This window comes from Leptopilina boulardi, unplaced genomic scaffold (assembly GCF_019393585.1).
Source record: "Leptopilina boulardi isolate dan_hultmark-lab unplaced genomic scaffold, ZJU_Lbou_2.1 LbouV2_330, whole genome shotgun sequence".
NCBI classification, from domain to species: Eukaryota; Metazoa; Arthropoda; class Insecta; order Hymenoptera; family Figitidae; genus Leptopilina; species Leptopilina boulardi.
Window position 1 is genome coordinate 820,017 of NW_026137897.1, and position 12,356 is coordinate 832,372.

General features: G+C 22.4%; 1 protein-coding gene across 3 annotated transcripts; it reads left to right on the forward strand.

Moving 5' to 3' along the window:
• Positions 1-269: 269 nt before the first annotated feature.
• On the forward strand, positions 270-6,265 carry LOC127285224 (myotubularin-related protein 2). 3 transcript variants are annotated; one of them, XM_051311117.1, is made up of 10 exons: positions 270-386; positions 899-1,099; positions 1,243-1,359; positions 2,757-3,209; positions 3,285-3,732; positions 4,091-4,266; positions 4,799-4,906; positions 5,041-5,225; positions 5,404-5,608; positions 5,806-6,265. In XM_051311117.1, exons 2-10 carry the CDS (start codon positions 974-976, stop codon positions 5,956-5,958), a joined length of 1,971 nt encoding a protein of 656 aa, XP_051167074.1. In that variant the 5' UTR covers positions 270-386; positions 899-973; the 3' UTR covers positions 5,959-6,265. The 3 variants fall into 3 exon arrangements, with proteins under 3 accessions (XP_051167074.1, XP_051167073.1, XP_051167075.1); XM_051311116.1 differs by having other exon boundaries at positions 310-455; XM_051311118.1 differs by lacking the exon at positions 1,243-1,359 and having other exon boundaries at positions 312-455.
• Positions 6,266-12,356: the final 6,091 nt, after the last annotated feature.

Below are 12,356 nucleotides of genomic sequence, written 5' to 3' on the forward strand. Positions count from 1 at the left end.
ATATTGCGCATGCGTGACAATGATGCGCTAAAACGTTCTTAACACCCGGGCGAATTTAAAATTATTTTAATCTTTCTTTATATTTTTACTATTATATATAATTATCAAATACAAAACTATTTTTCCCTATTGCTTTCTTAATTTTTATGTTAAAATAAAATAAAAAATTATTGCATTTTCAAAATAAAACACCATTTTTCGAGAAATTTAAATTCGATTATTTAAATAAACAACCAATGAAATTTATTAGGATAACGCATGCGCAATAACAAGTGTCATGACTTGGAAACACCTGTAATTGCTGACATGGTTGACAATACCGTAACGTAACTAACAAACATGTTTTACATTATAAAAAAACAATTAAAAACCTGTCATTAAATTTGGTAAATAGTAAATGTTTTATTTTGATAAAATAGTCTTGAAATTAATTTATATATGTTGTTTATAAAGAGGTATATATTTAATTTTCTGGGCGTGGCTTTTGTTAATTGTACACCGTTAATTGACACAATATTAAAATTAATATTTAACATTATGTTTCTACTCACAAATATTTAAATATCTATATATGTATATTTAAATTAATAATTCTATTATTGATACGAAAAAAATATTGTTATTATTTATTTTATACTAGAATGTACAAAAATATTTTAGTTTGACGTTTTAAATTTTAAGGTTATGTTGACAGTTTTCACTAATCCACACCCAGAAAATGTTTTGACAAAAACAAAATGCTGATAAATAATGTTTTATTTCTAATTTTTTGTATTTATTATTCACAAATTGAAAAAATAGAGAAAAATACTATTTGCTTTTTAATATTAATATTTTATAATATATATGACATAAAATATTTTTATCTTGTATTTTTATTGATAATTCGTGTTTTCAGATATAAATATTTATATATATAGAGAAGACAATGATATTTTAATACAATTGACAATTGTTATTTTGGACGATAATAATGGAGAAAAAATCGAGTGTTGAATTATTGAATGTGGATCAGAATAATTCGAAAAATGCAAGTTCAGATTCTCTCAATACGGACAGCAAAAGTAGTTCTCTAAACTCGAAAATGGGGCAAGAATCGGTAAGATTTTTGTTTACAATATAATATTTTAAAAAACTAATTTAAAAAAAAATTAATTAAAAAAAAAATTTACTAATATATTAATTAGTGGTTAAATTTTTGGAAACTAATTTTACGTTTTGTAATTTACATGCTAACATTAGGAGAGTTGGGAAAAGGCATCTCACTCTAAAAGCTTTTCCACAAGCTCAACTTCAACTGATAATAATATTGTTTCCGCTTTAGAGACAAAAAAAGAAAGTCAAGAAGTAGTTGAGCTGGTAAAAATTATTTCAAAAACATTATTTGTTTTATTTGTTTTTTTTTAGAATTTTTTTTTTTTATTTCCCGAATTTTATTTACTGTAAAATAGATTGTTTTTGTTGTCTGATTTTTCATTTGAATTATTTTTATTCTATAAAAGTAGTAATAAGTATAATTTTAATTTATGAAAGTGTTAGCAGGCCTCGGATTATACGACTTTTTCGACTGTTTCCGACTTTTTTTCAAAAATACGACTTTTTTCGACTTATTTTAATAAAATGCGACTATTTCGACTTTTTTTTACATTTAAAAAAAATTTTTTTAAATAAAATATATATATATATTTTTTTAGTATAAAATGCAGATCTTCTTTGTATCTTCTTTATTTCAATTATTTAACAAATTTTTAACTAAAATTCTTCACTAAATTAATTATTTTTAATAATTTTAATGAAATTCATCACAAATTCAATTATTTTAAATTAATTTTCAATTAAAATTTTTATGAAATTTAATAATTGTTTATAATTTTAAAAAAATATCAAATAAAATTACCAAAAATTTTTAATTCAAAATCAAATAAAATTTAATTATTTTCAAAAATTTCAATTCAAAATCAACTAAAATTCAATTATTACCCAAAATTTCAATTCAAAATCAAAGAAAATTTAATTATTTTCAAAATTTTCAATTCAAAATCTTTTAAAATTCAATTATTTTCCAAATTTTCAATTTAAAATCAAATAAAATTCAATTATTACCAGAAAATTTAAATTCAAAATCAATTAAAATTCAATAAATATCATCAAAAAATTTTAATTAAAAATCACTTGAAGTTCAATTAATTTTAAAAATTTAAATTGCAAATCTTTGAAAATTCAATTACATTTAAAAAATGTTATCTGAAATTATTTGATGAATTATTTTTAGTTCTGTAAGATTTAATTATTGTCTGAAAATTAACAAAATCTTTTAAAATTCAATTATTTCTAAAAATTTCATCTTTAACTATTTCAAAAGTATTATTAAAAAAAAAATTTATTTAAAAATCTGTAAAATATTTTTGTTAAAATAAAAAATCGATTTTTTCGACTTTTTTTGGAATATAAATCGACTTTTTTTGTACCTTAAAGTCGATCCGAGGCTTGTATATTCGTTTCTTTCTTACAAATTAATTATATTTGACATTTGCAATATTGTTTCGAAATCTTTCTAATTAGCGAATGTAATTTTGAAAATTACTACAATTCATATAATTATTAATAATATTATTATAATATAACTATTATTAATATTATAATTAATATTATTAAAATTAATATAATTATTATTAATAAAAAGTATTATGTTATTGAATTTATTATTATTTATATTTTTTATAATTATAATATTTATTATTAAATTGTTTTATTAGAATTTGACGACTGTTGAGGCAGGACCACCGCTTTTAAATGGTGAAAGAATGCGCGGTGGTGCACGTGAAGTGACTTATATTTGTCCATATTCTGGTCCAGCGCGTGGATGTCTCAGTGTTACAAATTATAGACTTCATTTTCGTAGTACCGATCGTGAACCGCCTTACATTATTGAAATGCCATTGGGAGTTGTTAGTCGAATTGAAAAAGTTGGCGGTGCATCGAGCCGTGGTGAAAATTCCTATGGAATTGAAATTTTTTGCAAGGATATGCGTAATTTAAGGTTTGCCCATAAGCAAGAGAATCATTCACGGCGAAATGTTTTTGAAAAATTACAACAATATTCGTTTCCTGTTTCAAAAAAAATGCCATTATTTGCATTTGAATATTCGGAAACATTTCCGGAAAATGGATGGCATGTTTATGAACCAATCGCCGAACTTAAACGAATGGTAATAATTTTTTTACTAAAATTTAGTAAAAAATTAATTTTACTAAATTTTAAAAAAATTATTTTTTTTTTGCAGGGAGTGAATAATGATATGTGGAAAATAACGAAAATCAATGACAGTTTTACACTTTGTGATAGTTATCCGGCGGTATTGGCGGTGCCGGCAGCTGCAACTGATGAAGATTTACAAGCATCGGCGGCTTTTAGAAGTCGCGGTCGTTTACCAGTTTTGGCGTGGATTCATCCTGAGAGTCAAGCGACATTGACGCGTTGTGCACAGCCACTTGTTGGCGTTGGTGGTAAACGTAGTCGCGAAGATGAACGTTATATTCAATTGATAATGGACGCGAACGCTCAGAGTCATAAATTGTTTATATTGGATGCGAGGCCAATGCCAAATGCAATTGCAAATAAAGCGAGAGGCGGTGGTTATGAGAGTGAGGACGCTTATCAAAATGCCGAACTTGTCTTTTTGGATATTCATAATATTCATGTGATGAGGGAAAGTCTCCGAAAACTGAAAGGTTAATATTTATAATTTTTTTAAATATAAAATGTTTGCATTATTTTTTTTTTTTTATTTATTTAAAATTTTTTTCTGTCTTTCTGTTTATTCGTGTTTTTATTTACTTTTCGCCTCTTTTATTAAAATAATATTTATTTTATTAATTTATTAAAATTATTTAATTTTTTTATTTATCCCTTTTTCTATTTTGTTGGTAAAATATTTTCTATAAAAAAAAATGTTTAATTTTGTTAAAAATTGACATTTATTTTAATTCCTTTGTAAATTTACAATTATTGTAATATTATTGTTGTTATTAATTTTGAATTTTTTTTGTAATTTAAAAAAAAAAATTTATAATGAAATTTTTTTTATAGAATTGTGTTTCCCTAATATTGATGAGGCCAGATGGTTATCTGGAATTGAATCAACTGTGTGGTTGAAACACATAAAGTATATTCTCGCAGGGGCAGTTCGTATAGTCGAAAAAGTTGAGAATCACAAGACTTCGGTGATGGTTCATTGTTCCGATGGTTGGGACAGATCACTACAGGTAATTCATTTTTTTTTTAAATATTTTTTCTTTTAATTTTACAGGAACGTTAAATTTACACTTGTCCTTTTAATGTCCATTTAATTATTTTATTGTTTTATATTATAATTATTTTGAATCAAAGAATAAAATCTTGGTATGGAAAATAATTCCACTTTAGTTTAAAATTAATTTTTAATTAGCATAATAAATTTATAATTAACATAACAAATTTTTTCAATTTTTTTTAAATATAATAGACTTATTTTAATTAATTAATTTTTTTTTATTTATTTATTTTTATTTAATTCTGTAATTTAATTTATTTCTATTTAAAATAATCTCAAATTAAATAAAAAAAATAAAATAATTAGGTAATTGAATAGTAATAGGTAATTTAATAATTTAATTTGTAATATTATTTGGAATTGACTAAAAATTTTTTAAATAAAAATATTTCGAATTAGAAAAGAAGAAACAATTGACTAATGTATTGAAGTTTTTGAAAAATATTTATTAAATTAAAATTTTTATAATTCACAATTTTTTGCAGTTGACGGCTTTGGCAATGTTGATGCTCGATCCATATTATCGAACGATCAAAGGCTTCGAAGTGCTGATTGAAAAAGAATGGCTGAGTTTTGGTCATAAATTCCAACACGTAAGATGTTATAATTGAAAATTACAAATTAAAATTCAATTGTTAGCGATACTAATTTTTTAAATTTATTTTTTATTATTTATAATGTTATTAATGTTATTGTTATTGATTTAACAATTATTTTTCTATTACAGAGAATTGGACACGGTGATGAACATCACAGTGATGCCGATCGATCGCCAGTATTTTTGCAATTTATCGATTGTGTCTGGCAAATAACACAAGAATTTCCAAATGCATTTCAATTCAATGAACATTTTCTTATCACAATTCTTGATCATCTCTATTCCTGTAGATTTGGCACGTTTTTATTTAATAGGTACTGTTCTCGATCCTTTCAGTTTTTTTTTTTTTTTTTTTAACAGAAAATTTAATTTTTTTCCACTTTTTTGTATTTATTTTATAAAAATTAATTTTAATTAAAAAATTACAATTTAAATTTTATTTATTGGAAATTAAAATTCTATTTTTCATGTAGAATTATATTTTAATTACAGTGAACGTGAACGAGTTCAAGAAAAAGTAAAGGAAAAAACTGTTTCCTTGTGGTCTTATATTAATAGCCAATTATCGCAATATCAAAATCCACTTTATTGGGCAGGACCTCATTGTCAATTGATGGTTATGCCAGTTGCCAGTATGCGTTACATTAAACTTTGGAAAAGTCTCTATTGCAGATGGAATCCCAGTATGCGACAGCAGGTTTGTGACAAAAACAAATTTTATTTTTCTAATTTAATAAATTGCAACATAAATCAAAGAAAAAATTTAATTTAAAAAAATGAATAATAATTTTAAAAAAAATTATTTATATTTAAGTAGAATATTTTAATTCCCATAATTTTAATTGTAAGAATATAAAATTGCATGAAAATAAAAAAAAAAAAATATTCAAATAGGATCCTGTTTATCAACGAACGAGAGAACTTTTAGTTTTCAAAGAACAATTACAAAAACAAGAGGAGGAATGTCGACGTGAACAATCGCTAAGAGTAAATAGATCAATGACATCTCCTGCACAGCCAAGAATACATTCCCCAGTGCATTCATAACAAAAGGAGTTACGCCTGTTACAGACAGATTTATAGTAAATGTAAATGAGATGATGGAGATTACACAATTTTTATCATGTTACAAAAAAAAACAACTAATTTTCGACTGAGTCAAGCCTCATTGTGTACAAAAGTGCTTATATTATATAAGGTCGATTTTTCATTTTCTTTATATAAATATTATTATATTTCTCGACAAGACAAATTAATGTCATTCCGCTATAATTTTTTTTTTCAAATGCGGATTAAAATTATTGTTGATACCTAAGACAAAAGAAACAAATAATATACGCAATTTTTCTTATTACTTTGTTGTCATTACTAATTTGAGATAAAATTAAAAATTACAGTTCTGACAACTTTTGTTTTTTAACTTAAACACATTTTAATAATTATAAAAATAATGTATTAATTTATTATAATATAATATTTTATTAACATTTTGTTATTAATAATATTATAAATATAATAATTATAATATTAATGAAATAATAATTATAAATAATGTTAATAATTACTAAACATTTTTTTTTATCAATTATTTATTAAATATTATTTATACATAATATTTATTTATTAAATTATACAATGCGAAAAATGTAATAATAATTATTACGCATTTTTATTTTTAAATAAATTTTCGATAGTAGAAATAAAGAATTTTTTCTGCTACTAAAAACTTTTGATAATAAAATAAAAATTATTATTGTTAATAATGAATCATTATTAATTTATTAATTATTATTATTATTAATGAATTATTAATCATTAATAGTAAATTATTACTATCATTTACGATAAATTATTTATTTTATTCAATTATTTATAATTATTAATTTCCAAGTTAAAATTTAACCTTTTTTTAAATTCAAATCCTTTTCCCGCTTGTTTCAGGTGACCAATAGGAATGAGAGTTTTAACCGATAATGTAGGGGAGAGTTCTATAAACTGCCACTAGATGACGACTCTGGGAACTTGATATTCGCGCCAAATAATGCATTCAGCCAATCAGAGTACTCCTGTATTTATCCCTTCACTTCTTGTCGAATATTTTTCACTTTGTGGCGTCGGTTCTTATTTTCCACATTTATCACCAAAAAATGGTAAGTTTTTTGAAAATATATTTGTCTCATCCATTCATTATGTCGAAATCGACATATTTTCTAATAAAATATTGCATCCAAGTGATGAATAATTGGCAAAATATAAGAAAATCGTAAAATTTCTCTTTTTGTAATTTTTTTTTTTTTTTTTATTGTAATTTTCTCCAAAGGTAAAATAATCGTAATAATTTTCGGTTTCTTGCAGTGAAAGTAAATTTTTTTTATTGTGACGATACATATAGGTTATGATTGCTGTGAAAAATTTGCAAATTGTTGAGATTATTTTGCAAAAATGCCATTTTTCAAGATTGCGGCCATTGTACAACATTGTTAAAAATGTAGTCATTTTTGCTCTCATTTTTTCTTTGAAATTTTTTACATAGAGTAGTGATTTAATTATTAAATTTCTCATTTTCAGCTTCTCTCCTTTGGTTAACAATCAACAATTGCGAGAAAATCCAACTTTTCCAGTTGAGGAGAAATTCAAGTCATTAAAACTCGGTCTCCTTGTATAAAAGTTATTTTCAAAAAAAAATTTTTTTCGATTCTAACCTAGAGGAGGGATCTCCGTGGAAAAATGACTTGAAGACTATCTTCTAACTGATGTTGGTCGTCTTCGTTGGAGGAAATTACTTTTGGTGAGAATTTAATAAATAATTTTCGAAATAAAATTTGAGGTTAGGATCGTAAAAAAAATATGTTAAACAATTGAAACAAATATAAAATTTATTTAATGAGCTGTGTTAATTTTAATGAATAAAAAAACAATTTTTTTAACCTCCATTTGCAATTTTGAGGTTAAATATACATAAAAAATATTTTATCATTATGCCTGTGCATTTAAATGAATTAGTTAATTATTTTAATGATATTAATTAATTAATATAAATGTAATAAAATTTATTTTCTCGCTAAAATGTATTTTTTTTAACAAAATCATAGAAATATCTAAATTACAAATTAATAGAAAATAATTCTATTATTATTAATTATTAGGGTCGTTAAAAAACTATTTTTTATTAATTATTATTATTATTAACATTTTTGCATATTAAATGTTATAAATAAATTTTCTAAAAATTAATTCAACAGTAAATTTTAAATAATAATAAATGTTAAATATACAGTAATTATTAATTAAAAAATATTTGCTTCGTTAATTGTAAATATTTAAAATACAAAATGTATTTTATAATTATAATTTTATTAATTATAATGTTATATTATAATTCAAATTTAATCATCTAGAAAAATCGCAGGATTTATTGTTAGATTATTCAATAGCAATTTTAAGTTTTTAAACAGTTTAGTAATGTAAAATTAATTTTGTCTTTTTTTACTTGTTTAAAAATTATTTTTCATCTTTTTAATATTTTTTACTGTAAATTATATAATTTAAATTTTGCCGCCTATTTGAAATGACCAATGAGAATACGTATTTATGATGGTAATACAGGGAACTATATTATCAATTCCATAAACAGACGATAGGTGTCAGCACTGAACATTTTAACGAAACCGCCATTTATGCATTCAGCCAATCAGAGCATTTCTTTTCTTACTGTTGATTCTCGTTGCAAATTTTTGTCAGTGTTCTTGGCGTCTCCTGTGTTTTTCACTAATTTCTCGTATAAATGGTGAGTTTTTTTGAGAAAACTTTTTTTTATTTGTTCTTTCAATTTAGGGCGTCACATTTTCTATAATAACATTATAATTAGCTAGTTAATTATTGATAAAATATAAATATATATGATTGTCGCAAAGCGGTTTTTTCTTTTTTGGATGAAACATTATTTGTCGTATAATTATAAGTAACGTGTTCTCAAATGTAAAAAATTTCGAACAATTTTTCGCAAATTTTCATAATTGAAATACTGTTTTTTGGTTTTATGTATAGCAATAATAATTTGAGGTTAGGATTCTCGTTAAAAATATTAACGTTCTTGGCATAAAGTTGCAATTTGTATAACTGGTTCATAGGATGAAAAATTTATTTTGATTCTTAATTTTTTTTTAGGTTAAACTACTGCTAATTAAATTATTCATTTTTTATGTTTCAGCTCCGTTGATGGCCACTAAAAAGCAAGATTCGCTTTATCATAATTTTTGCAGAAAAGTCAGCTTCCGGTAGCAAGAAGAGAAATTTGAGTTATTTGAACCCGGTCTCCTTGTAAAGGTTTATTTCCGAAATTTTTTTTTTGGGGATTCTAACCTAGAGGAGGGATCTCCGGAGATAAATAACTTGAAGACTATCTTCTGCCCGGCGTTGGTTTTTTTCTTTTGAGGAAATAAATTAAAATTGTGAGTGTTTATTAATTTTATAAAATAATTTTCGAAATATATGTTTCTATACCAATTTATAATATAATTTATTAAATATAATAAATTTATAATTTAATATATTTGAGATTTAAAATAGTATTATTTTTATTTTTGTTTTTTTCCTAAAAAAAAAACTACCAACGATCTCGATTAAATTTGATAATTAAATTAATTTATAGATTAAATTTAAAAAATGTCTTTTTTATATTTCGAAAATCTTTGTTTTATTTTAAAAATACAATTTGAGGTTATGTTGAATAAAAATATGCAAATTGAAATAAATTCAAGCGAATAGAAAGATAATAGGTTTTATACAAAATTTAGTTTTTCCATCTATTCTAAAGTAATGTAATTTTATATATATTGTAATTATTATTATTATAATATATTTTTTTTATATTTGTTCTATTGTAAACTTTACGAAAATTATCATATTCTCTTACAAACGTTTGTCTTAACAAAAAAAAATATTTTCTTGTATAAAATATTTTATTTACATTTATTTAAGATAAAAAAAAAATTTGTTTAAAACAAGTAACTTTTTTATTTGGAATAAATAATAATTATTTGGGTCTTGAGACAAAACCTGGGTGTTAGTTTTTAATTAGTTTAATTATTGGTCATTAATATTTTTTTTACGAATTTTTATACAGTATAATTAATATTATGTTTATAATTACAATTAAATTTTATTTTTCAGTTTTCTCCTTTGATGGTCAACAAAGTCAAAAATAAAAATCCTGTCAACAATCAGTTTAAAAAGCAGGATAATTTGATGGAGGGAATTTAAATAAAAGATAAATATAAACCAAGTTCGTTTCTGGGCCAAATAGGCAGAAATAAATTATTATTATATTATATTGATGGAGGGAATTTAATATTATGGTAAGCTAAAATCTATTATAGAATTTTTTTTTAGAATTTAATGCGCATAATTTTTATTCTCACAATGAAATTATTAAATATAAATAAAAAATTATTTCAATTAAATATTGATTAAATTAAAATTTTACCTTGCTTTACTTTAATTTATTGAATATTCTATTTTATTTAAATAATTAAAATTGTTAATTAATAATTTATTAAATATTCTATTTTATTTAAAGAATTAATTATTCTTAATTAATAATTTGTTTATTTCTAATTTTTAGAGCCAGACGTTAGACAAAAGAAGAAGTAAAAAATTATTCAAACAAATTTTGTGAATAAAATCTAAAAAAAATAATATGTATAATGTTTCGAGTCTGTGCGTGTTTTTTTAAATCGTTATGAAATTTTGTTTTGAGTCAGTGCGTGTTTTTAAAATCGTTGTGATAAATTGATGTATTTAATTTTTTATTTGCAAATTTATAAAAAAACAATAATTCTAATATTTTCTAAATATTCAGTATTGCGGGTAGACGTTACAATTTATTAGTAATTAGTTTCGTTAAATTTTTTTTTGGAAAAATTTAATATTTATCATTAAGTTTAAAATTTACTTGAAATAACGATTGCAAAAAAAATATTAGAGGTTTTTTTTTCTTATATTATAGCTTTTCGGGTATAAAAGTATAATATATGAAAAATTTCTATTAAATTAAAATTTAAATTAAATTACATTAAATTAAATTAAATCACAGTTAACTTGAAGGTATCAAATTAAGATGCAACGTTTTGATCCGCTTTACGGATTTAATTTGATGTCTTCAAGTTAACAGTGATTAAATTAAATTTAATTGAAATTGTATAATATTGTGCAAAGTTATAATTAAAATCAACTATTGAATTGGAGTCGTCCACAAAGCAGGTGATACATATTTTTGGAAATCGCGATATTTTTCCCATTTTTTTCAGCATATAGCCGTGATATTTTGCTGACACCCTCTCCCCCCCCTAGCTCCCCTGAAGTATCATATGCTTTATGGATAACCCCAGTCTAATTCTAAACGTATTAAGATATTAATTATTTATTTTAATTTTAAAAATGCTCTAATCATTATAAAAGAAGGATTTTCGTTAATTTTTGAAAAATAATTGTAATTTGTAACTACCGAACATTTAAATAATTTAATAATATAGAATCAGTGCGTGTTTAAAAATATCCAAATAAAATTTAGTGTAAGTGTTGTGTGATTTAAAATTTGTGATATCAAATATTTAAGTAATTTAACAATATTGAGTCAGTGCGTGTTTAAAAAAAAATAATTAAAATTTAGTGAAAATGTTGTGCTTCAAAATTTAAAAGAAGAAAAGAAGAAAGAAAAAGAAGGAAGGAAGGACAGAAAGGATAGGAATAATATTCATCGTCCAGAGATAAAGCAGAGCTACAACAATCCTTTTCATTTTAGAGTCAGCAAATAGTAAGTCCCTCCTGTCTCAAAAATTGATGTGGCGTAGACAGGTTGTAATAATTTAGAAAATTTCCTTAGTGACGGTTAATTAAATCGATTAACATTTAATTTAAATTGCAAAATTAAATATTTAATCTATTTAATTAACAAGTGGATTTTTGTTGTTTATTTTTCATAATTATTTTTTTTTTTTTAGATTAGGATGTATAAATTTTCTTGGCTCGCGAAAATTGTAAATTTTAAATTAATTTTTTTTTACTCAATGAAGTAAATAAAAAATTTAATTTTTTATTAAAGCAAAAAATGTCTATTGATAATATAAAAAATTTTACTTATTGAATTTATTATTTTATTATTTTACTTATTATATTAATAATTTATACGATTTGTATATATTTTTCATATATCAATGGATGAAAATTAATTAATCAATCAATTAATTTATTTATTTATTATTAATGATTTTTTATTATTAATTTATTTATTATTAATGTTTTTTAAATTTACTTCAATCGTTTTATATATAATTTCATTTCAATACCCAAGAAAATAATTTATTTTAAAAATTATTTGTCATAAAGAAATTGTTTTTTTTAAACCTCTCATTTATTAATTTTTTATTCGAATATTCAATTTAAAA